General features: G+C 46.8%; 1 protein-coding gene across 1 annotated transcript in view; it reads left to right on the top strand.

Annotated features, from left to right (window-relative positions):
- Window positions 1-26,516, top strand: part of casz1 (castor zinc finger 1) — a 383,715-nt gene that overhangs the window by 318,903 nt on the left and 38,296 nt on the right. Inside the window, exons 12-19 of the mRNA XM_041206599.1 lie at window positions 1,630-1,794; window positions 9,917-10,089; window positions 11,011-11,852; window positions 16,501-16,633; window positions 18,447-18,510; window positions 20,028-20,185; window positions 21,594-21,716; window positions 23,851-24,168. Of these exons, the coding sequence (XP_041062533.1) occupies window positions 1,630-1,794; window positions 9,917-10,089; window positions 11,011-11,852; window positions 16,501-16,633; window positions 18,447-18,510; window positions 20,028-20,185; window positions 21,594-21,716; window positions 23,851-24,168 (1,976 nt within the window). The remainder of the gene's footprint in view (window positions 1-1,629; window positions 1,795-9,916; window positions 10,090-11,010; window positions 11,853-16,500; window positions 16,634-18,446; window positions 18,511-20,027; window positions 20,186-21,593; window positions 21,717-23,850; window positions 24,169-26,516) is intronic.

Genomic DNA, 26,516 nt, shown 5'->3' with positions numbered 1-26,516 from the left:
TTTCAAACTGCCGCTCTCTAAGGTCTTGGCTGTCTATAATTTACTCGATATTTTCACTTGGTGTTAACACCCAAGGTCGGATTTCCCTCCCCCCACCCCCCCCCCACCTTTACTGTTGCCCCAGACAGACCTTGGCCTGCAAGTTCCCCTTCAAGTCACTCACCATCCTGACTTGGAAATATATCGGCCGTTCCTTCACTGTCGCTGGGTCAAAATCCTGGAACTCCCTCCCTAACAGCGCCGTGGGTGTACCTACACCGCATGGACTGCAGCGGTTCAAGATGGCGGCTCACCAGCACCTTCTCAAGGGTAATTAGGGACGGGCAGTAAATGCTGGCCCAGCCAGCGATACCCACATCCTGTGAAAGAATTAAAAAAATGCTGCGCCAGGACACAGTTGGAGTGAACAACTTCTAGGTATCTCGCGCACTATTGATCCCTGAGTAGAGGGAATTAAATCCTGAAAAATGTCAGAATTAATAGTATCACCTCAAACGATGCAGAAAAATGAGGAATCAAATGGAAAGTGAGCGAGTGACGAGGAGACACGCCTCTCCCTGGATTCTAGGAGTCCACCCCATCCCTGACAGTGAAATTTATCGTAAAGAATTTGCAAACAGGTATTTAAAATAGCTTTCATGGAGCCAGCAATCTGCTGAGAATGTTTTTTAATGCATTAAGTTAAGATCAGAAAGGGCGGTGGAAGCAGATTCAATAATTCGCTTTCAAAAGCAAATTGGGCAAGTACTTGAACTGGAAAAATTTGCAGGGCTCTGGGGAACGAGGGGTGAAATGGGACTAATCTTTTAAAGAGCTGGCACAGGCACGATGGGCCGAATGCCCTCTTCCTGTGCTGGAAGATGAAGATAAACCGGTGATTCTACGATAATTCCCTTCTTTTACCCAAGGCAGGGAGTCAATCGCTCCCCTCACTTGGAGCAAGAAATGACTGAAGAGAGAATGAGGGTTGACACAATGCGTAACGAACTGAATCTTAAATATGAATTTGACCCGATGGGTCAGCAACAGAATAATCGAGCAGAGGGAAGGCCAATGGTCTGTCATTCTCATGGAAAGAGAGAGGAAGAATCACAGAATTTAATTCCCAAGTCATGGAACATTATTCCCAAATTACAACATGCTACCCCCGGAATTGTCCCCATGTCCCGGAAATATCTCAGAAAACAGAATTAGACTAATTACTCATTGGCCATAAACCACTGGCTCTAACTGAATGAACTGTAGATTGTGACTCCCATGTAGTAGTGCTGGGGTTTGACTTATTCGGTCACCATAAAACTGTGGCTCCTCCCTTATAAGTTACAATTTCAACAGTTGGTGCAATAATCAATGCCAGCAGTGCTCAGATGGCAGCTGCAAGGCACAATACGTGGCATCGATCTGTCTGTGACCTGGAATGGCCTGGGTAGATTAAAAAGGGGTCTGGTGGACATCAGGATCAGTGGGAGGCCATTCAGCCCCTCCGCAATTCAGTTCGATCACAGCTGACCTGCATCTCAGCTCCATTCTGCTGCCCTCGCTTCCTATCGCTTGATTCCCTCGCCACTTATGAGTGACCTTTATCTAACAAGAATCTGTTATCCTGACTCCTTTTTGTTTTCCCGACAGAGATTTACCAGTAAACAGGATGTGATTCGACACTACAACATGCACAAGAAGAGGGATAACTCCCTGCAACATGGTTTCATGAGGTTCAGCCCCTTGGATGACTGCAGTGTCTACTACCATGGCTGCCACCTCAATGGGAAGAGCACACACTATCACTGCATGCAGGTAACTCCCTCCCGCCCGGGGGCTATCTAGTTTCTCCTGCTTCACGTTGAATGCAGTAACAATATGCTGAGTTACTGCTAGTCAGTAATTTGCTACTGGGGTAGCGTTTGTGTGGGCCCCAGTAGAACCAAACACAGCAGATGAGGTGGTAGCATGGATGTAATGTCACTGGGCTAGTAGTCCAGAGGCCCAGGTCAACATGGTTTCGAATTTCACCACGGCATTCCGCTGGAATTTAAATTCGATTAATGGATCCGAAAGCTAGTCTCAATAATGGCGACCATGAAGCTATCACCAACTGTCATAAAAACTCATCTGGTTCAGGGAGAGAAATCTACTCCTACCCTACATGTGACTCCAGCCCAACACGGTTGACTCTTAATTGGCCAAGCATGCCACTCAGTGCAAGGGCGATTAGAGAGGAGCAATGCCCACATCCCATAAAAGAGTAAATAAAGGGAAACAGGGACCACCAGTAGAATCAGCCCCCACAGGGAGCACCAGTGAAATCAGCCCCAACCAGAACCAACCTTTTCACAGGAGGAGGGTAGAAAGGACAGAGGATTGGAAGAAAAGGTAGAAAATAAATCTGTCTGTTGTGTGGTTTTAAATCTTGGTTATTAACTAGCCAATGAGCGCATTTGTCCCTTTAACCAGCTTCTGAATTCGAGGGTGTTAAATTTTCCTTTGATTTCCGACGGCAATGAAATACCACGGATTACTTTTTAAAAAAATATATTTACAATGTTCCCTGTACTGTTACGAGCAGTAATCCAAGGGAGATGAGGAGACAAAACTGTCTGACCTGTTAGAAGCCAGAACAATGCTGCAAAGACCAAACAGCTTGACCCAGTTCGCAGGTCACCGAGTGTTAAACCCTCAGGCGTTAGGCCACTTTCTGACAGTCCTGGTGATGCCTGCGTTGTTAGGTAAGGAGGAAGAAGCTAGGAGCAGGAGGCTGACGGTAATTAAGACACAGAAGCAACAGCGCAGGCAGCAGCTGCTGGGAATGTGAAGCCAGTGAAAACCCCTGGAAGTCTCATCGCTCACCAGGTCTGGTCGAGCAGACAAAGTTTAGGAGGGAGGTTCAAAGGATATATCCCTCCTCTCAAATGAATGAAGAACAAAGCTTTATAACAAACGGGATTTCTTTTTTTTTTGAAAAAAGAAAGCTGAAATCTCACTCATGCCGCAGCCTGCTATAATTCCAGCAAGGCTGCATCTCTTGCGAGTTTTTCAATCTTTCACACTCGCGACACATCCGCACTCGTTTAATTCCCAGCATGCGATATCCTCTATGAACTCTGCAGAGACTCCCTGAGCTCAATCTGCTGCAGGAAATGCTTCTCCTGCTTCCAGCAGTAACGTTGTCATTCAGAAGCCGTTCCTGCTTGTTTGTGATATTATTTGAGGCTAATTTTAGCGCAGGGCCGGGGAACGTGCGGTTAAAATAATACGTGTAAGGGGGAGACTTTGGCCCAAAATAAATCCTCCTGTTCTTTCCCTCAACAGCAAAAGTCAACTTCAGAGGATGGGGATTTGGAATAAGGGACTGATATCACCATGAATGAACAAATAGGATTTTTAGGTGGGGGGGGGGGGAGCTTTTAGTTCAATGCTTACAAAACACTTGCGTCAATCATTGAATTTGGTGATTGACATTTGTTAAACCTGTGATAGAAGCATTACAGAATTACAGAATTGTTACAGTGCAGAAGGAGGCCACTTGGCCCATCATTTCTGCACCGGCTCTCCGAATGAGCATTATGAGTCAGTGTCGTTCTCCTGCTGTTTCCCTGTTTCTATTTAGTTAACCGTTTCATGCCCTCCTGAATGCCTTAAAGGATTATCAGTTCCTTCAAGAAGAAAGTGATAATTTTATATCGCAATTTTTACTGTCTGCAATGTTCAATGCTGTCCTGTCAGTGCTGCTTCCCTATAAACACAACGCTGGTTCCCACTCCTTCCTCTCTCCAACCCCACACCTCAAAAATGGCTATCTCAACAAAGACAGAGTACAAAAACAAGGAAGTCGGTGTTAAACCTGTATTAGGTTCAGCCTCAACTGAAGTATTGTACCCAGTTCTGGGCACTCCACTTTAGGAAGGATGGGAAACTATTGGAGAGGGTGAGGGAAAGGTTACGAGAATGGTTCCAGGGACGAGGAACGTCAGCGACGTAGATATATTGGAGAAGCTGGGGCTGTTTTCCTTGGAGAAGAGAAGGTTGAGAGGAGATTCGATAGAGGTGTTCAACATCACAAGGGTCTGGGCAGAGTAGACGGGGAGAAGCTGTTCCCATTGGTGGAAGGACGGAGAGCCGGAGAGCACAGATTTAAGGTGATTGTCAAAAGAAGCAATGGCGCCATGAGGAGAAACGTTTTCATGCAGCGAGTGGTTAGGATGTGGAATGCGCTGCCTGAGAGTGCGCTAGAGGCAAGATCAGCTGAGGTTTCAAAAGGGAACTGGATCATTATCTGAAAAGAAATGATATGCAGGGCTGTGGGGAAAATGCAGGGGAGTGGCACTAGGTGAATTGCTAATTCAGAGGTCCAGCAGCGACACAATGGGCCGAATGGCATTCTTCAGTGCTATAACCATTCTCTCATTCTATTATCCTATAGAACAAAAAGGGAGGGATGACCATTAATGTGTTCTCTTTTGGTGATGTTGGTTAAGGGATGAATGTTAGCCAAGGCATCAAATAAACTGCCAACTCTTCTCTGGAGACTGTCACAGGCTGGTTAACTTTTACCTGAACAAGCAGGTGGGAGCTCATTTGAAAATCCTATTGTAAAGACACCACCTTTGGACGAAGCAGGAATCCCACAGTAACGCACAAGCCTCAGCCGAGGGTAGGTCTCCAAACCTCATTTGGGCCAATTTTAACTCTGTCCACCCAGCTGCAGTGGCACTAACATTGGAGTGCTGCAATTCCTGCGCCACCCTTCCTGCCCTATTCTTTCCCAGTGAAGCCACGAAGCCAGTCCAGGGGCAGGACCTTCCCCTGGCCCGACAGGAGCAGCCAGCAGGCCGGGGAGTGGCTGTGAGATGGACCTCCACCCGCAATCGGGCTCTGACCGCAAATTCATGCTGGGTGGCCAGTCAACAGCCCATGGATGAGGTTGCGTATAAAAAATGCAAGGGCCACCTGGGGCTTTTCGCTAGCCTGCAAACCAAGCGGGCCGCGAAAAATACAAATTAATCCCTTGTTTAAGGGCCTTGATAGGCCTCGGAATTGTCGGTGGGCGCGCTGCTCCCTCCCCTGTGTGTGCCCCCCACCCCCCACCCCCACCGACTGAAAGATCGCGAGAGTGCGCAATGACATCAGGACACTCGCCCCACATCACCGCGCACTATTTCACACCCGCTCGGGGCAGGCGGGCTTCAACGTTCTGCTTCAGGTGTCCATCTGAAGCTGACTGCTCGCAATGAGCAACCCGTCCCTCTCCTGCGGCGCATGTAGGATCCCAATCGCGATCCTGAGGGCTGGGTTGGCAAAGCGTGCGCCTTGCCTACTCGACCTGTCGTACCAGGTGACCTCACCAGAGCATCTTAAAGGAATGGCTATAGAAACATAGAAACCAGGAGCAGGAATAGGCCATTCAGCCCTTTGAGCCTGCTCCACCATTCATTATGATCATGGCTGATCCTCCAACTCAATAGCCCTCTCCCACTTTCTCCCCATACCCTTTGATCCCTTTCACCCCAAGAGCTGTAGAATTTATGGAATGTTGTCTCAAATCACGCCCCCCCACCCCCCCACAGTAAGTAACTATTTTTGTGGGTGAGGTTGGGAGTGGAAGGAGTGCATCAAGATGCTTGGACCTCCCACTGGCCAGAACATACGCTGGGCAGGCGCTATCTATCAGGAATTAAAATCATCCCCATTGTCTAAACCCCAACAACTTGCGTTTATGTAGCACCTTTAATACAGCAAAATGTCGCACCACAGTGTCATCAAACAAAACTTGACACCTACACATAAGGAGATATTTGGACAGATGAACCTTTGGCACTTTCGAGGAGTGAGAAGATAGCGAGTCAGGGAGGTTTAGAGAGGCCATTTTAGAGCTTAGGGTCAAGGCTGTTGGAGGCGCTACCCTCTAAAGAGTAGCCTCCAAGCTGAGATGCTGACAGCAAGATAGCTGCCGTTATTAAGAAGTTACCAGCTTCCAGACAGAAAATCCACAAGAGCGGAGAAGTTGACTTTAATGGAATTACAATTGAGTTTTCCAACAAGAACTGAAATCAATGAAATCTTTACGTTTCTACCCAAAGTAATTAAACCAGAAATTTCTATCACAAAATAATTTATTGGAATGAAGTTGTGCAAATATAAACAGACAGGGTCAAAATGCACTCATCCGAAATTCCTCTCTCTATCCTTTGGACAGAGACATTAACTCTTTGAAGAGATTGTGCCTTCAGCTGCCTTAGCCCTAAGTTCTGGAATTCCTTCCCTACACCTCTCCAATATTCCTTCCCCCTTGAAATCTTTCCGGAAAACCCTACTGTGTGACCAAGCTTTTGATCAGCTGCCCTTCCTGGTCTCAGTGTCAGTTTTTATTTTGTCTATAAAATGCCTTGGAAAGATTTCCCACATTAAGGTGCTATATAAATGCAAGATCTTGTTGGGTGCTGGAAACCTGAAATATAAACAGAAAACGCTGGAAATGCTCACAGGTCTGGCAGCGCCTGTGTGAGAGAGAGAGAGACAGAGTCAACATTTCACATTGATGGCAGACCCTTGGGTCCTGATCAATGTCATGGACCTGAAAATATTCTTATTCCAATGTGTTCCATGTGGGGGATAAAATGGCTTCCGCCTGAATCCTTCACTCACAAGGGAATGACATTAGAGGTCACATGACTCAGGTCACATGACTACGGCAAGCTGCAGTACACGACATGGGAGCAGATCACACTCCCATCGTAGAAATCAATGGGATGAAAATGGGGTGGGTTCCACATGGAAGGGTTTCCGCATGGAGGTGGGGGGGGGGGTTTAATATCCTGGGTGGGTGGGTAGGTGGGTGGGACAGGGTGTCCCCCGATGCACACAGGGTACCCCCTCCTCCCACGCCCCAAATCGAGGTAACCCCCTTTCTTCTCTCCCTTTCACCAAGCTTGGTGAAAAGAGGGCCCGTCCATTCTGGTCCACCTTTTGCCAGCCAGTGGCAGAGGCAGACTTAGACCTTCAAGTGCCCAATGTGGACAGTTAAGGGCCCCAACTGGCCTATGGGCAGGTGGTCTAGCGGGCGCCTTACCAGCCCCCTGTACTATGGGGGCCGGAGATGGGTGGGAAGGCGATGGGCTGGTCACCCTCCCACTGAAATCACACCCGCAAGGGGGGGGTGTGTAAAACCCAGTTTATAATTTTTGCAGATATTAGAGCTGAGAAGTGACATTAGCTTAACATGGTTGTACTAATAACGCCCCAAAACATCTAGTGATGTCAGAACTCCTGAATGCTACTGTAAAAACTAAAATTAAAGTTTTAGACACCAAGCCCCCCTGTCCCATGGTTAGGTTTAAATGAGGATGTTCTACTTGGTGCAAACCTAAGACATCTCTATCTTGTCTCTGTTGCTGCCTGTTTTCCATTGTTACAATCTTTAGATTTTTACACAGGCAGCATTTACTGAAGAAAGGGACATAAAATAGAGGCAACAGTAGGTCACAAACTTCAGTCAACAGAAGTCCTGAGAGATATTCTGCAGGAATTCACCAAGGCTCCTTAGACAGCACCTTCCAAATCCATGACTGCTACCATGTAGAAGGACAAGGGCAGCAGACACATGGGAACACCACCACCTGGAAGTTCCCCTCCAAGCCACTCACTATCCTGACTTGGAAATATATCACCGTTCCTTCACTGTCGCTGGGTCAAAATCCTGGAACTCCCTCCCTAACAGCACTGTGGGTGTGCCTACACCACATGGACTGCAGCGATTCAAGAAGGCAGCTCACCACCACCTTCTCAAGGGGCAAGTAGGGATGGGTAATAAATGCTGGCCCAGCCAGCGAAGCCCACATCCCATAAATGAATACAAAAAAAATAAGGAGAGAGCAGTTAGATCACTGAGAGACACGGAGAGAACAGTTAGATCACTGAGAGACACGGAGAGATCAGTTAGATCACTGAGAGACACTGAGAGAACAGTTAGATCACTGAGAGACACAGAGAGAGCAGTTAGATCACTGAGAGACACAGAGAGAACAGTTAGATCACTGAGAGACACAGAGAGAGCAGTTAGATAACTGAGAGACACTGAGAGAACAGTTAGATCACAGAGACATGGAGAGAACAGTTAGATCACTGAGAGACATGGAGAGAACAGTTAGATCACTGAGAGACATGAAGAGAACAGTTAGATCACTGAGAGACATGGAGAGAACAGTTAGATCACTGAGAGACACAGAGAGAGCAGTTAGATCACTGAGAGACACTGAGAGAACAGTTAGATCACTGAGAGACATGGAGAGAACAGTTAGATCACTGAGAGACATGAAGAGAACAGTTAGATCACTGAGAGACACAGAGAGAACAGTTAGATCACTGAGAGACACGGAGAGAACAGTTAGATCACTGAGAGACACGGAGAGAACAGTTAGATCACTGAGAGACATGGAGAGCAATTAAATCTCAGCGCTGTTCCCGGACAATCCTCACACAGAAATGAAGGGGGCCGTCCTTTTATAAATAAAATTTCCTAATTTGAAAATAAAGTAGAGCAGTGAACGATGACAAGACCACTGAAAAAATCTAGAAGGAAACATTCTGAGTGCTGCAGGTTCCTTTAAAAATGAAATACTTTGATGAGTCTTTCATCTTTTTCTCTTAGAAACTGAAGGTAACTCTGTTTTTTGTAAGATAATGCAACTTTGGATATTTACATCAAGTGCTCATCTCTACTCATCTTCAAAGAAAATCCAGATCAAGGGGTTTTACTGTTAAAGGAACAATCCAGGCCTGAACTTCTCACTAAATCCTCATAGATCTGGTGCCAGAACATTTAGATGGTAACATTTCTGATTGGTAGTGAAAGTTCAAGTGAGATCTCACAGGAAAATACTCGGCCCCAACCTTTTCCTCATGAACGGACCACTCCATGGCCTCATCATCCAAAGCCTCATGTTTATTGTCCACATCTCTGCTGGCAATAGCCAGCGCTATCTCTCCACCACCCATCTCTCTACATGACTGGTGCTGTCAGACACACAACCTCAGATGAGCTGTAACCTCCTCCAGCTGGGCATTGGGAAGATCAAAGACTTTGGTCTCCCACTAATCCTTCAACCCCACTCCCCGTCAGGCTGAAGCAGGCTGTTGTCAAGCTCAGCCTCCTGTTTAACCCTGAGCTGTGGGGCCAACCTTCAGAAAAGCATTTACTTCCATCTCCATGCCATCAGCCACCTCCATCCTACTTGTTTCTAAAACACCACTTGTGTCTTTTGTTATCTCTAGTCTCGACTGTTCCAGTTGTCTCCACAATGGCCTCCTCATCTTTATTCTGTGTAAACTGCAGCTCGTTCAAAAACCTGCTATGTATCTGAACCCATTCCATGGTCCGTGCAAACATTACTCCTGTTCCCATTGACCTATATGTTAAATGGATCCCAAGCCAGATTGTAAAGGGTGGAACAAGACACTAATATTTTTCTTGATAATAGGTTTATTCACAGAACGCAGCATTACGTATGTCTGCTTCCTGCTAACCAACCCAGTGTCCCAGCAGTCTCCCTCTATGAGTGTTCTAAGTGTTAATTAACTAATGCCTTTCATCTGTGTATCGTAACAATATAGCTAACATATTATTAATACTACATTCCCCATGACTCACATTGAAAATTCTTATCTTCTTATTTAAGTTTCTCTTTGGCCTCTCCCCTCCCTATCCTCCTCCAGCTCTATAACTCCACCTCCCTCTCAAACTCTCCATCCCTCTGACTCTGTCACTTGCACAGCCTCCCTCCTGCAACTCCACCATTGGCAGCTATGCATTCAGCTGCCTGAGTCCCATTCCCTCCCTGAACTTCTCTTCATGAACCTCTTTCTGCACCCTGACAATCTCCTTAAAAGCTCTCTCAACAGGCTTTACTGCTTCTCTCCCTTCCAGGTGGGTTGCACTAAGGTTTACACCAGTACTTCCGATGTGATGACCCATGAAAACTTCCACAAGAAGAATGCCCAGCTAATCAATGATGGCTTTCAGCGATTCCGTGCAACTGAGGATTGTGGGACCCTTGGGTGTCAGTTCTACGGACAGAAAACCACACACTTCCACTGCAGGTAACAACTTCACATTCTGAACCCATTTACCACTGCATTAACATTAGAGCAAGACATCTTTAACAGTGCACCTTCAGTATGTGCACAAGATCCATATCCTAGTCTGTAAGTAAAAGTGATAACTGGGAAAGAGTTATTCAACCTCAGCAGGCTTCTAGTTTAGGGCATGTATACTCCAGTTGGAATGAATGACCTGCCCTTGGATCCTACACAGCTCTCTATGTAAGTGTCTTAGGATATGAAAGGTGTAATTTAAACACAAGCTGTTGTATACAAAGGTTGGAGGAAGGGAAACAAATGCCTGGGCATGAGCTCTCTCATGGAGCATGCTCAGTTTGTATGCTTGGGTTACTTGTGTCGTTGATGCTCGAGTGTTCTGGGTTCAAGTCCCACTCCAGGACTTAAGCACAAAAATCAAGGTTGACACTCCGGTGCAGTACTGAGGGAGTGCTACACTGGCGGAACTGCCATCTTTCGCATGAGACGTCAAACTGTCTGTTCCATTATGTGGACTTAAAAAGATTCCATGGCACTAGTTTGAAGAAGAGCAGGGGAGTTAGCCCAAGCGTCCTGGCCAATATTTATCCCTTAATCAACATCACACAAAAAAAAACCCGATTATTTGGGCATTATCACTTTGCTGTTAGTGGGAGCTTACTGTGCACAAATTGGCTGCTGCGTTTCCTACAACAGTGACTGCACCTCAAAAGTCCTCAAAAGCGCTTTGAGACATCCGGCGGTTGTGAAAGGCACTATACAAATGCAAGTCTTTCTTTTCCTCTCCGCCTGTTGATTTGGGTTGTTCGCAGGATTCCCACGTGCTCTGTTATCCATGCTTGGTGATGAGTAAATTAAGTTGAGGGGCAGAAGAGGAATCGGAATTCGGGAAAACTTTGCTCATTAATCTCTCCATTTTCCCAGGCGTCCCGGTTGCACTTTCACCTTCAAAAACAAGTGCGACATCGAGAAGCACAAGAGCTACCACATCAAGGATGACGCCTACGCCAAGGACGGCTTCAAGAAGTTCTACAAGTACGAGGAGTGCAAGTACGAGGGCTGCGTCTACAGTAAGGCCACCAACCACTTCCACTGTATCCGCGTGGGCTGTGGCTTCACCTTCACCTCCACCAGCCAGATGACCTCGCACAAGCGTAAACACGAGCGGCGTCACATCCGCAACGCAGGAGGCCTTGGGTTAGCTTCCCAGCTGCTGGGCCGGAAAGAGAATGAGCAAGACGACTCCAGCAATGATGACCTCATTGACTACTCCGCCATTAGCAGCAAGAACTCAAGTCTGAGCGCCTCTCCGACCAGCCAGCAGTCTTCGGCGCCCATGCTCCTTCCAACTCCCACCACCGAGATCTCCTCGACCCAGGCTGTCAAGCCGACAAGCAGCGTCATCCCGGCAACCAAGATGTCAACCATACTTCCCCAGACACTCGCCAGCTCCATACCAGTCGCCTTGGCTCTCTCCAATGCCGGCCTCTCTGGCACAGGCCCCTTCTTCCCCATCATTCCCAACAGGGTCTCTGTGGCTCTTCCGGTGACGGCAGCCAGCCTGATTTCTACCATTTCCTCCAACGTCTCTGCCCTGTCGACAGAATCGCCTCCGCAAGCTGCTCCAGGGTCCGGCAACTCGACGCCTTTGTCCCCGGCAGCCACCTCGATCATGGAGAAGATCACAGCCAGCAAGGGACTCATCTCGCCAATGATGGCTCGCCTCGCAGCTGCTGCTCTCAAGCCGTCCAACCCAGCAGATTTAGGTAAGCCACTGCGGAATTAATAATCCTGCTACTTAGTGCTCATCGTAATAAGGGATGAGGAACAGATCATCTTCAACTTTATACTGACAGTGCTTTAGAACTTATCAGCCGATGAGAACTCTCTTCCCTCTTCCCTACTCCTTCCCAAGGAAACTAACCCCGATGTATTTCGGGTCAGCATTGTGCTTCGACCACCGCCCTCCCTCACCACCACCCCCCCCCCCCCACCCCCCCCAACCTCTCTAGAAACTGAGTCCAACTGGCCGGTTAACGCTCAAGAGAGGGATCAACAGGAGAGATCTTGAAACCAAAACGCTCTGAAGAAGAGTCATACGGACTCGAAACGCTAACTTTTTTTTTCTCTCCACGGATGCTGAATTTTTCCAGAACTTTCCATTTTTGTTTCAGATTTCCAGCATCTGCAGTATTTTGCTTTTGTTTGTTTGTATAGGAGAGAGCTTGAGTTCTTTTCTTGGAGCTGAGTTTGAATTTGAACATAAAGATCCTTTAAAACTATCACTGAACCTCAATCCTCCCCCCAGCCCCAAGTAATGTTCGGTATGTTAATTGTGCATTGCTGAGGATTCAAAGTAATTGGCAAAAGGAGTAAAAGTGACGAGAGGAAATTTCTTTTCGCCCAGAGGGTGGTCGGAGCCTGGAACAAACTTCCTGAGAGGGTGTTGGAGGCAGGTTCGATCGAGGTACTCAGAAGGGAATTGGGTTGCTGTCTGAAAAGAGAGAATGTGCAGGGTTACGGGGATAAGGCAGGGGAGTGGGACCAGGCGGAATGCTATTTCAGAGAGCCAGTGCAGACCTGATGGGCCGCACTGTAAAGATTCACTATCCTTTCAATTCCTTTTTGAAGTAAAGGCTTTATTATTTCGTTCGCAACGGGGACGATCATTTCGTTGAAGTGTTTCTTCCCCTGTAAAAGTTCAGACATCAGGTCAAGTGAGTATGAGTTTCTCCGTCTTTAGATTTTGAGTCCAATTCTAGGGTTTCTTTTGATTACTGTTTATAGAGCAAGTCTGTATGTTATTGAAATGTGATAACACTTCGAAACCTAATTAACAGCTCAGCTCCCAGAGGGTGGAATAGATCCAGGTGTGAATGGAAGTCTGTGCAACTTTCTATGCCTTCCGGCTATTTTCCAAAAAAAGGGAAAAATCAGTTCAGCCGTGATCTTGTTGAACGGCGGAGCAGGCTCGAGGGGCTGAATGGCCTGGTCCTGTTTCCAAGTTCCAATGTAAAAACCCACAGAGATGTTTAAGGACAATTGCGTTATACAAAAGTAACCCCCCCCTGGGTAAGCTGAGAGTTTTGAATAAGTGCCCGCAGCCTTCTCCAATCTGCGATTGTTTAACCGTTCAGCACTTTGTGCACTGCGTCAGTTAAATGGGCAGTAACAGGAGGCTGTCACTTACAGCTAAACGCTCCTGTTTATGTGACCCAGGCGACCTCATCAGGAACGCCCAGGTTAATAGCCATCAATGTTCCTAAGGGCAAAGAAAAGGAAGGCGGTTTTATAAATAAACGTTCCCATTGAAGCATTTTGAACCGTGGTAAGATAGTCGATGATGTTAATTTTATATTAATTGGGGGTCATTTATATTCAGCAGGTGGGTGTTAAATTGGGAACCCACCTTGCTCAAATACACATGGGGCAGACTGAAAGGGGGTTTTATTGGAGGTGCAACGTGTGCAATGTGTGTCTCTCTAAATAAAATCTGGTAAGCAATGCCCCTGCTAATGTTTGCTTTTTAAAACAAAAACAGAATTACCTGGAAAACTCAGCAGGTCTGGCAGCATCGGCGGAGAAGAAAAAAGTTGACGTTTCGAGTCCTCATGACCCTTCGACAGAACTTCAAGTTCTGTCGAAGGGTCATGAGGACTCGAAACGTCAACTTTTTTCTTCTCCGCCGATGCTGCCAGACCTGCTGAGTTTTTCCAGGTAATTCTGTTTTTGTTTTGGATTCCCAGCATCCGCAGTTTTTTTGTTTTTATCTCAATATTTGCTTTTTGTTGTGCTTAGACTATTCATTGAAGTGCACGGTACCTTTAAATATTTTGTGTAGTACTGTAAAGGGAGCCACTAGTGCGCCACCAGTGCAGTAACTTGCAGATTGCTGTGTGGCTACATGCCCAAAGGGAACATATGAACGTACGAGTTAGGAGCAGGAGTAGGCCACTCGGCCCTTCGAGCCTGTTCCGCCATTCAATAAGGCCAGGGCCGATATGATTGTAACCTCAACCCCACATTCCTGCCCACCCTGATAACCCCTCACCCCCTTGTTAATCAAGAATCTATCTCGCTCGGCCTTAAAAATATTCAATGGCTCTGCTTCCACCGCCTTTCGAGGAAGAGAGTTCCAAAGACTCACTGTCCTCCGAGAGAAAACAATTCTCCTCATCTCCGTCTTAAACGGGCGACCCCTTATCTTTAAACGGTGACCCCCCTAGTTCTAGATTCTTTGCTTGTAAGTGAATGATAACAAAGCTTTGGTGTTCCACCCTTCACCACCGGCCAATCCGAGGTTTGACAGGTTGTGGGCCTAACTTTAACCCAACCCACCCTGTGTGAAGCCCAGGGGTTCAGGTGGAATGCCAGGTTTATACACTGTCCAATTGTACTCTGTTGACTTAAAAGTAGCGTTGCGCCTAATCTCATCAGTTCCCTGATGGGGTGGGGGTGGGTGAGGCTAAAGTCGCCGATATGTCAGACTGATGCTTTCAACGACAACGACTTATATTTATAAAACGTCATTAATAAAGTGTCCCTGGGTGCCTCACAGGAATGGTATGGAGCAAAGTCAGACATTGAGACACATAAGGTGACCACAAGCTTAGTCAAGGAGGTTTTAAAAATGTCTTAAAAGATGAAAGCCAGGTGGCAAGTTGGAGAGGCTTAGGGAGGGAATTCCAGTGCTTAGATCCCAGGCATGCGGAAGGCACGGCCGCCAATGGTGGAGCGAGTAAAATCGGGAATGCTCAACAGGCCAGAATTCCAGAATTAGCGGAGCACAGATATATTGGAGGGTTGTGGGGTTGGAGGAAGTTACAGAGATAGGGAGGGGAGAAGCCACGGAGGGCTCTGAAAGCAAGGATGAGAATTTTAAAATCACGGTGTTGTTTGGCCAGGAACCGATGTAGGTCAGCGAGCGCAAGGATGAGACTTGGTGCAAGTTAGGACGCGGACAGCAGATTCCAGGACAATTTCATGTAGAATGTGGTGGGCAGGCCAGGAGTGCAGTTAGTTTCTGTTTTACTGAGCAGCCTGAATTTGGTGGTACAGCATAGTTGCCATGGTATCAGTTCTGGGTGTATTGCAGGGTAGTCATGGTGAAACCCTGCAGGGTAACAGACGCCCACCTTAAATGTATCAGTCTGCATAGGAATGAAACTGTACATACCGTTGCAGTATGCAGGCGGGAATGTGGGGTTGAGGTTACATTCATATTGGCCATTGCTTTATTGGAGTGTCCTTTTTTTCTCTTTTATCTGTACATTTTGCTCAGAGTCTGTCAAATCGACAACTAATTCCTACTTTGCGCTAGTTAGTTTACTTAACAAAAAGGAGGGACGGATTTTATTATGTGGGTAATGTTTAGGTATTAAGAGAGAACACTAAAAAGGATGAGCATTGACCCTGGTCTTCAGATTAGGCTGTGAGATACAGCTTAACCAAAACTCAACTCCTCTCTGTGAAATTTCTCCCCTTGCTATTTCAACAGAGGTGTCGGTAATGTAGTGCTCAGGGGAATTCCAGCTGAAAGAATTAAACGATTAGTATCCTCACTATCCCGCGGTGTACATTCACGGCCTTCAAGACCAGCAGAATTACCAGTCAGAAAGTTTGGAACTTTCTCAAGGGATTTAATTTCCTGCGACTTTTGTCAAGAAATAAAACACACTAAAGGTTTGGGGGGTGGGGTGGGGGGGGAGTGGCCGGAGTGGTGGTAGAGAAGGTCACTGAAAATGTTACGTTCTCTTTCACTTCACCATCCATCTTGAGAAATAGGGCAGTAGTTTTTAGAAAGTATTTTTCTTTTGCCTGAGGGCAAATTAATATTTCAGTCACTTGGGTATTTGTGAAGAAGCTGGGTGCAGGCAATCCTGTCAGCTGATTTATTCTCTTGGCACACGGCTATCTAAATACCTTTCTCAGAAATTTGATTTGTGGGGGCGGGGATGGTGGGGGGCGGGGGGGGTGGTTGGGGAGGGTCAGCCTGTTTGAACTGATCTGATTGGCTGTCAAGTTTGATCTGGCACAGACGGGAGATGTTCCTTGGGCATGCTCCATGAAAGACTGCAGCGTTTCCATAGAGACGTAGGCTTCCTGAAAGGAGACGAGAGTTGTCGACCACTCTGAATCTGCCAGGGTTCCTCAACATTAACATGATATTTAATGGATAGTTAAGAGGCAGGACCACAAATTGGTTATGACAACTGCAGCTGATAAAATGAAGCTTTTTTGCCTCGTTCTCCTTTTTCCCCTCAACCAATGTCTCAACGTTCTGAAAGTCCCAATGGCTTGACATAATTTGGCAATAATTATCACTCCACTTGTTCCATCGCTGAACGAAAGTCAGAACTGATCTCATCACCGGGGACCAACAATAACTTGTTGTCTTGCACTTTTGTGTTGCAGGAAGTGAGCAACAAACACAGACAAGCCAGTTCAATCTGGTTCCAGTGAAGCAAGAGCCAAGCGACACTGTCAAGACCCAATCCCAGGACTCAGTGCAGGACCAGAGCCTTGATCTCAGCTTGAAGGAGCATGGGTAAGTAACTGGCCGGAGTGTGCGGGCTGTGCCAGTCTTGCTGGATAAGTAACTGGCCAGAGTGTGTGGGCTGTGCCAGTCTTGAACCGAATGAGTTACTTCAGCCTGAAGCAGAGTGGGTACATAAAACCAGGCACTGGGGAGAGGCCACAAGCTCTGTAAATGGGTCGTGACGTGCTCGTAGCCGCTAAACCTAATGCTGTGGTCCATTCCTCACGTATGAAAACAAACAAACAGTGTAACCAACTGCCTGCCCTCCAGATCATAGGCCACTCCCCCAACTCCATACCCCCATTCAACTCAACTGCCACAGAACTTGTCCAGTTGTTTTTAGTTGAGGTCCAAGCATCGACGTCTTTCCCTGTTGCAAATGGGAGATGGTGGTTTAGTGGTGATGTCAAGTGGACTAGTAATCCAGAGGCCCAGGCTGATGTTTTGGGGATTTGGGTTCAAATCCCACCATGGCAGCTGGTGGAATTTAAGCTCAATTGATAATTCTGGAATTGAAAGCTAGTCTCAGTAATGGTGACCATGGAAGTATCATTGATTGTTGTAAAAACTCACCTGATTCACTAAGGGAAGGAAATCTGCCAGCCTTACCTGGTCTGGCCTACATGTGACTCCAGACCCACAGCGATGTGCTTCACTCTGAACCGTCCTCTGAAATGGCCCAGCAAAGCCACACAGTTCAAAAGCAATTAGTTCTGAAGAAGAGTCATACAGACTCAAAACATTAACTCTGTTTGTCCCTCCACAGATGCTGCCAGACCTGCTGAGTATTTCCAGCATTTTTGTGTTTTTATTCCCCAGAACATTAGCCTGATCTTCGAGAATACTATTCCAGTGACATTACCACAATGTCATCAATCTGCCATTTATTAGAGTTGCCTTGGAGGCACGTGATATCGAGGGGAGAGGGCCCCTTGAATATTTTGTGATAAAGGAAAAGGCCATTTGGTTAAATCAGTTAATCCCTTTCTCATTGAGACCAGCTGATTATCGCGAATCGATCAGCTGGGCAGGGAGATATCTATAGATCATCTTAAAGGAGTAATCATTTTGTTTTATTAATGATGCTGAGTATCCTGTCAAGGATTCCATATGTCACCTGCAATTCATGGTGGCCGCTAGTCCCGATACTTGTTGGATTTTTTTTCCTGTTCATTCATGGGATGAGGGCATCGCTGGCAAGGATCTGTTGCCCATTCCCAATTATCGTTTACAACATGACCTTACTGGATGGCAGGGTGACTTAAACATGGCAGCTCCTCCCTGGATATGTGTCGACACGATTCCGCTGCTTAGGCCCTTTAGTGAAGAATGAATAAACAGTTTGGGTCGGGTTGAGCAGACTATACTGAGACCTGGAGTTGGCGTCTCGAACTTTAACGCTGGGATAACCATTCTGGGCCCTCGTTGCACCCATCCAGTTGCAATAGCCATGGAGAAATGGAAGTAATGACTTTAGTGTTGCTGAAAAAAAAGAGACATGTCGAAGCTTTTTATCTTGCACTCATCAGGACACTTCACAAGTGTTAGGGGGAAAACAACAATTTATACTGTATGGGACGAGAGTGCTGATTGGTTGGGAAGTGGCGTTGCCATGGAGAGTGCACCACTGATGGTGACTGACAATTAACTGCCAAGGATTGTTTGAAATTTAAACGAGGAAGCTTGACCCTGATTGGTCTAGGCATTGCCCGTGCGAGTGTCCTGATGAGTGCAAGACAAAAAGCTCCAACATGTCTCTTTTCTCAGCAATACTCAAGCTCCGTACTACCAAACAACTAAAGGCTTTTTCATTTCCCTGCAGTACTGAGTCCAATGGGCATATGGAATCGGGACAGACATCCCTGTTATCCTCATTTCTCAATAAGGTAAGAGTTACCCATCACCATTTACACCCCAGGGGACAAATGAATAGGATTCTGCTTCTTTTCAGTTATTCTGGCGCCAGTTTCTGAGTCTGGAGTGTCAAAGCATTCACATTTTAAAACAATCGATCTTGTGCAGCACATTTCAAGCCACATATAAATTAATGTAATTAAATGGAGTGCAATATGCTGAGTGGAATATGTTACTGTAACGTGCTGTGGAGTGGGTTATAGTGGCACATCTAACAGCTGCAGAACATGGTAAAGAGCTACATTTCAGCCGCTTGTCAGGAGTGGAGGGGGTGTGGACATATTTTTTGTTTAAGCTTTTTTTTTAGTGAAATCAGCTCAAATCCTTTTGCCACATGACACACTGCATATTCTAACACACTCCTGGGCGGTCTCCAACATTCCAGCCTCCATAAACCCTGCTGTTGTGTTGTTCCTCTTTTTTAAAAAATTCATTCGTGGGAATGGGATTTGGGTGTCACTGCCTAGGCCAACATTCATTGCCCACCCATCATCCCTAATTGCCCTTGTTCAGAGGGCACTAAAGAGTCAACCACATTGCACATGTAGACCAGAACAGGTAAGGACAGCAGATTTCCTCTTTCCCTAAAGGGCATTAGACCAGATGGGTTTTTTACAACAATCAGCAATGGTTTCATGGTTATCATTATGGTTTTTAATTCCAGATTTTTTATTGAATTCAAATTTCACCATCTGCTATGGCGGGATTCAAACCCGGGTCCCCAGAGCATTACCCTGGGTCCCTGGATTACTAGTCCAGCGACAATCCCACTATGCCACCATCTCCCCTATACTGACCTATATTGCCTCCTGGTCAAACAACATCTTGATTTTAAAATTCTCATCCTTGTTTTCAAATCCCCCCATAGCCTCGCCCCTCCCTATCTCTGTAATTTCCTCCAGCCCCACAACCCTCCGAGATATCTGCAATCCTCCAATTCTGGCCTCTTGAGCACCCCTGATTTTTATTTTTCCACCAATTGACGGCCGTGTCTCCAGCTGCCTGGGGCCCTGAGCTCTGGAATTCCCTCCCGAAACCTCTCCGCCCCTCTTTTCTATCCTTTCAGATGCTCCTTAAAACCTACCCTGTGTGACTAAGCTTTTGGCCACCTGCTCAAGTGTCACCTTACATGGCTCGGCGTCTCATTTTACTTTATGACTCTCCTGTGAAACACCATGGGAATTTTTATTTCGCCAAAGGCGCCATATAAATGCAAGTCATTGCTCTGGGCTTAGTCCCAACCACTGAAAGTTGTGCCCAAGGCAAGAAGGTCAGTGCCAGGCGCACCTCACCAGGTTAGCTGGCTCAGCTGAAGGAAGGGGCTACCTTAACCAAGCTATGGGGATGCCACAGGCTAAAATCTTAGGGTGTTCACTCTTGGTGAGGGAGGGGGCAGAGGGGCTCCAGCCCAAGTGCTTTTTATACACAGTCACATTTTGGAATTTGATGCTTGCTGATTTATTATAAGCTCCTGTGTTTCTGTCGCTAGATGTCCCAAAGCAGCAGTGGACTGAGCAGCTTGCTGAACTTGAAGACAGAACCAGACTGTGGACAGTCCGATACAGAACAGGCCTCCTACATGAATAAAGCTTTGACCCCACAGCGGCAGGAGAAACGAACTGAGTTCTGGGAAAAATACCTCCGCAGGTATGACCGAGGAACAGGTTCACTTTTAACTTTTCCAGCTTCAGCGGCTCAGTGGGTCGAGTTAGACCTGGTCCAGAGGCCCACAGGCAAACAAAACCCCAGGTACTGAGGCCCACAAGCTAACAAAACCCCAGCTTTGACTTCTGGTCTGTGTTAAGTTAGTCCTTCTCAGCTTGGATGCCACAATGGGTGTTATAACTAAATGTGTATGAATGCAGGACATAAAAAACAATTGAGATTCTAGATCCCCTAATCTGTCCCCTGATTGCTATCCAGCGGCAGTTAGAAAGGATATGCCTGTGTGCGCGTGTGCATGTATGTATGTATGTATGTATGAGTGTGTGTGCATATGTGTGTGTGTGTGTGTGTGCGTGTGCATGTATGTATGTATGTATGAGTGCGTGTGCATGTGTGTGTGTGTGTGTGTGTGTGTGCGTGTGTGTATGTATGTATGTATGAGTGTGTGTGTGTGTGTGTGCATGTATGTATGTATGAGTGCATGTGTGTGTGTGTGTGTGTGTGTATGTCTGTGTGCGTACGTCTGTATGCATCTGTATCTGTATGCATCTGTGCATCTATGTCTGTGTGTGTAACTACATCTATGTCTGTATGTGTGTGTATATATCTGTACATCTATGTCTTTGTGTGTGTGTGTGTGTGTATATCTGTACATCTATGTCTTTGTGTGCCTGCATATGTTTGTGTTGTGCGTGAGTGTGTGTGTGTATATCTGTACATCTATGTCTTTGTGTGCCTGCATATGTTTGTGTTGTGCGTGAGTGTGTGTGTGTATATCTGTGTGCATACAATAGCATGCGTGCCTGAGCATCAGTGTCTTTGTTTCTGTGTGCCTCTGTGTGTGTGCATATGTGAGTATGTGTGCATATATCCGTGTGTGTAATCCCACCTTGTTGCTCCCATGTTACAGATAGAGCACAGGGACGACTAGGTCCGATTTGGAGACTAAGGTCTTGCACCCCTGGCATACGTGAATGATATTCAACCTAAAATTGTGTCGGCTTTTTTTGACAGCCAGCTAAAGCACACATTAAGCCCTTTCCATATGCGAATGAAGGAGCTAAGATGGTTTCAGGAGGCTTCTCTACAGTGGGACATATTGTAATGTTCAACCACCACTGCAGCCAGGAATATTAGAAAGAGATTGTCCCAGGCTGTTAGCAACAGTATCCAGGCAGATTTGTCCCATTTGGGAATCTCCAGGACATTTTGGAGTCAAAGCTTTAGGAGGGCGGAGGAGGAAGTGTAATAATTACGTTTTGCAGTGCAGAATTATGAAAGATTCTCGAGCTGCTCCACTGCGCCAGCAATGGATACACAGTTCCTGCTGGCAGTGAATATGGGGCCTGTTTTTCCAGTTTCCTGACAATTTCCTATCTCTCTTTCTTAGATTTACCACGGAAGATTACTGTGAGACCCAGTGTGATTTCCTGCACAAAACCCATTTCCATTGTGTGGTGGAAGATTGTGGTGCCCTCTTCAGTACTTTGGATGGAGCCATCAAGCATGCCAAGTAAGAGTGGCCAAACCATCACCGTCTGGCCTTCAATCGCCATCAGTGCCAATGGTCATAGAAAATATAATTCTCATAAACCTTCATTGTTGCAAAGTGGGGAGCCACTGGTCCACTGCACAAAGTGGGTGTTGACATGAGACTTGCTGAAAATTGACATGTAACCAGGGAGCTGCCTCAAACACCCCCCCTCCCCCCCGCAATAAAGTCAGTCAGCACAACCTGGTAATAAATCCCAGGGAGGAGAGGGGTGGGAGGTAACACAAACAGAATAAGCTCTAGGGCACTAGGCCTCTGGCTAGGCACACTCAAAGGGCATGAGGCCGGTCTCAGGCCTGCTCCCCGGTATTAGAAGCTGGCAGGCATTGGACAAGATTAGGCAGGGGGCACCTCCAACTGAAATTCACCCCAACACCCATCGTTTGTGAGGGAAAGTGAGGTACCGGGGGGGAGGGGGAGGTGGTGACAGGCTCAATTACTCCTCCAGTGTGTGTGTTTTTTGCACAGATTTTAACAGGGTGGTTCTTGGTATTTGTGAGGTAAATAAAACCTACTGCGGCTCCACTAATTTAACATGGCTTCACCTTTCACCATCTGCAGAGCAGTGAATGAGGGGCAGAAACAGAACCCAAGCCTCCTTCATATTATCTGACCCTCTAAAGGTTGCGCCTGGTGCTTTTCTCTTTGACTATTCTTTTTATTAACTGATCATATTATTGTGTATCCTGCTCCTTATCAGTAAGGTGAAGTGTGTTGCACTGCACTCTACCTGAGGCCCCAGCCCCTTTAAATTGATGCTGTTTATATTTATGAAGTGCCATATAACCTTGTTTTGACCCAGGCATGATTCTAATTTAGATCAGTTTATTATTTAAATAATTTATGCAGATTAAAAAAAAACGCAGAGGTTATTCAAGGTCCAATTACTTTGATGACATCACATCAAGAGCCAGCAATTTGAAGCAATCTGTGGGATTCACAGTCAGAGTAAAGCGGGGCCAATGGATTTACGACCCATAGGTAGATACCCCCATGGTGAGGTGGAGGGGAGGGGGGGTTGGGCAGGGTGGGGTGCAGAGGGGGTGTCAACAGGTCTTGTTTGCAGGGGTAAAGGCAGAGGGCCCAAAAGAAACATGACTTGGATTCAGTAAATGTGACTCAGGCTTGATTTAGAGAGAGAAAAAAAATCTGAACTCAACCAGTTGCTTTTGTAAGGAATTCAAATGAATCTGAATCCTGTGCTCCTGACGGAGGGTGAAGCCTCTGTTTGTCCAGGACTGTGATGCTGTCCAGGGTTGAAATCCCCAAATTACCTGGGGTGATATCACAGGGCGAACGTGCAGCATTTCTCCAATTTTGCCGATTCTGTTTGAAACAGGTTAATGCTCGGCTAGAACATAAGACTGGTGATCGTTATAACGCCAAGCTTCAGGAAGGGTGTGAGGGAGCTTGAGAGGGCACTGAGATTTACCAGGTGGGTTCCAGGGGTGAGAGATTTTAGCTACGAGGTTAGGACGGAGATTATGGGGTTGTTCCCCTTGGAGTGAAGGAGATTGAGGGAAGATTTGATCGGGCAAAGAAAGCTGACAATACAAGGACTTGGGGGACACAGATTTAAGGGTTTGGCCAAGAGATGCTCGGGGGGGGGGGGGGGGGGGGGGAGGGGGGGATGCCGAGCTATAACTTTTTTATGCGGCGAGTGGTAAGGACCTGGAACTTGATGCCTATGAGGCTGGTGGAAGGGGAGATGGTCAATGATTCCAAAAGGAAATTACGGTTTGAGGGAAATAAACTCGCAATGGAGGTAGAGCGGGGAGATGGGAATAACTCGATGGGCTGAATGGCCTGCTTCTGTGCTGTAATGGCTCCAAGAATCCATGACTAACACATCAAACCTCTATCCCCTGACATCATCCACAGCAACTAGCAGGCGGCAAGTTTGAAAAATGGTCTTACATGTTTAAAACAATGCGGCAAATGTATTCTCGGTGTTCCGGGTGCCTGTTTCAATCTGTTACCTGTCGGGAGTTGAACCTGTTCTACCCCACCCTGCCTGTTAGGACTTGTGTTACCTAAAGGGCGCTGTCTCTCTTATCCCACGGTGTGACTGACCGCATCTTTCTGCTTTCCATAGTTTCCATTTTCGGGCCGATGGTGGGGTGGTGAAAGTGAAGTCGGAGCCCTCCCTCCCAACCCCGATTCCCGTGGAGATCCGAGCTCCCAGTGCCTCAACCTTTCCTTCCATCGCCATGGTCACTGCTGCTGCCATGCAGGTCCCCGCAGCGAACCCTGCCATTGTCACCTCCACCCCGACGCTGCTCGCCTGGAAACAGCTGGCGGCTTCCATCCCACAGATCCCCGTGTCCACGCTGGTGACATCTTCCCTGGCGACCACATCCCTGGAGAATGCCAAGCCCCAGGTCAAACCAGGCTTCCTCCAGTTTCAAGAGAAGTGAGTACAGAGCAATTAATATGTCAACGTGAAGAGACCTGACTGGCTGCGCGCTAAGTGAGACAGGGAAACACAGCCAGCAGGGGCATTCAACGTGCTTTGAAAAACGTATATGTGCTGTTCAAGTCTAAGTCGGAATCCTACAGGGAAAGTTTGATCTAGGATCGCTTTGAGAAGTACGTTTGATCATTCTGCAGTTTCCCCCCACCCCCCCCCCCCCCCCCCCCCCCCCCCCCCCCCCCCCCCCCCCCCCAAGTCCTGGTGCTTTTCCCCAAATCTGCAGTGTTCTGTTGACTTGCTGCACTCGTAACTCAGTGCGTCCACCGCTCAGCACGAAGGTTTTTGCACCACACCGTCACTCTCCGTAGCTCAAACCAAAACTACAGGCTACAATGAGCCTAAACTTCGTCACCTCCCCCGATACGCTACTGGGAGTAACAGCCCTGGCGATGGTGTTCGGCTTAAAGCGAGAACTAAACATTTCAAGTGTGAGGGTGAGGAAACGTTATTTCTTTGGTGAGGGAATCCAACAGTGTCCGTGGCCCAAAGGAGAACTCCCCTCGCTCTGTGGCTAGGCTGTGACATGTTCAAAGTGACAATTCCCTCACGTGGAATATTGTTTAAGGACAAAAAATTCCCCCTTAAATGACAGCAGGTTATTTCCCTCTCCACCTTCAGTAACGACATCTTCATTCTTTTCCTCTAACTCTCATTGTAACTCAGTAGCAGGTGACAACCACTGTCAGACACACAATACTCTCCTTCCTCAAAGCTACCCTCTCACCTACTCTAAACAATTCCTGACAACCTGGTGTCAAATTTCTTCACTTGTTTTTGGTGAATGCTTCACAATTAAATATTGGGAAGACTGTGAAACCATTGTTTTCGTTCCCATTTCAAATTCTATTCGCTAGCTTTGGATCCATCCCTCTCTCTGGCAACTCTCTGAGTCTGTTTGCAATCTTGGTGCCTATTTCCAGCTCTGTTAAATCGTCCATCACTAGCCCTGTCTCAGCTCATCTGCTGTTGAAATGTTCATTCGCACCTTTGTTGTCTCTAGCTGCATTTATTCCAATACTCTCCTGGCTGGTCTCCACATTCTGACCACCATAAACTTGAGGTCATCCAAGACTCTGCCGGCCTGTATTTTAACCTATCTCTCCTCACCCTTGTGCTCGCTGAACTACACTGGCTCCTGGTCAAGCAACGCCTTCACTTTAAAATTCTCATCCTTGTTTTCAGATCGTTCTGTGGAACCCCCTCCCTAGCTCTGTAACCTCCACCAGCCCCTACAACCCTCCCTATCTCTGTACCCTACCCCAGCCGCCTACACCCCTCCCTAGCTCTGTAACCTCCTCCAGCCCCACTATAGCTGTGCTTCTCCAATTCTGGCCTCGTTGACTATCCCCAGTTTTAATCACTCCACCATTGTGGCGGCTGGTGGCTTCAGTTACCTAGACCCCCAAGCTCAGGAATTCCCTCCCAACTCCTCTCCATCGCTTTACCTCACTCTCCCCCTTTAAGACACTCCCTAAAACCTACCTCTTTGACCAAGCTATTGGCTGTCTACCCTAATGTCACCTTTTGGGGCTCGGTGCCACGTTTTGTTTGCTAATGCTCCTGCGGTGCTCCTTTGGACATGTTAAAGGTGCTGTACAAATATAAGCTGTTGTTGTCTTTGGTGCAGAGATGACCTGGACATCACAGCAGAGCCCAATCCTGACCTCACACTTTCCCGACAGGATTAGGGAACGAGGACCAAACCCTGGGCTGATTTACTTCAGGATTTCAAAATGGGAATGACGCCATAAAACCTTGACATCACAGAAATAAGCTCCTTCGGGTATTTGAACGAAAGAGTGCCCTGTCAGTTCTATGTTACAAATGATAGATAGTGGTGGGTGAACTTAAAGCAGTAATCCAAGCTCAGGAGTTTGTAAAATGAGAATCTCTGCTTTGTGACACCATCTAAACCCTTTGACTGAACTAGACGTGTAATCTATTTTCAGGTGTCTGTTATTGTCTGTATAACCTATACCAGTTAGCCATTATATCACGGTAGTTACGTGATTGATATCATGAACTTTGTTACATCATGAAAGTTTATATTATACATTCATCACTGTCATTTCACAAGGATCTGAGGCAGCTGTGAATGTCAGGATGTCACTTTGAATTTACAGCTGCCATTAAATACATCAAAACTGTATGTATTATGATATATAAAATGCATTACCAGGAGGAATTTAAAGGCAATAATTGTATCTTGGGGCTTCAGAGTTGCTGTATAAATGGAAGCCCGGTCTTGTGGTTTAAGATGTTGTCCATTGAGAGGTTGTTTCCCTCAG

The sequence above is a fragment of the Carcharodon carcharias genome, chromosome 15, assembly GCF_017639515.1.
Source record: "Carcharodon carcharias isolate sCarCar2 chromosome 15, sCarCar2.pri, whole genome shotgun sequence".
NCBI lineage: Eukaryota > Metazoa > Chordata > Chondrichthyes > Lamniformes > Lamnidae > Carcharodon > Carcharodon carcharias.
The sequence above is the reverse complement of the archived record's forward strand: the minus strand, read 5'-3'. Positions and strand labels throughout refer to the sequence as shown.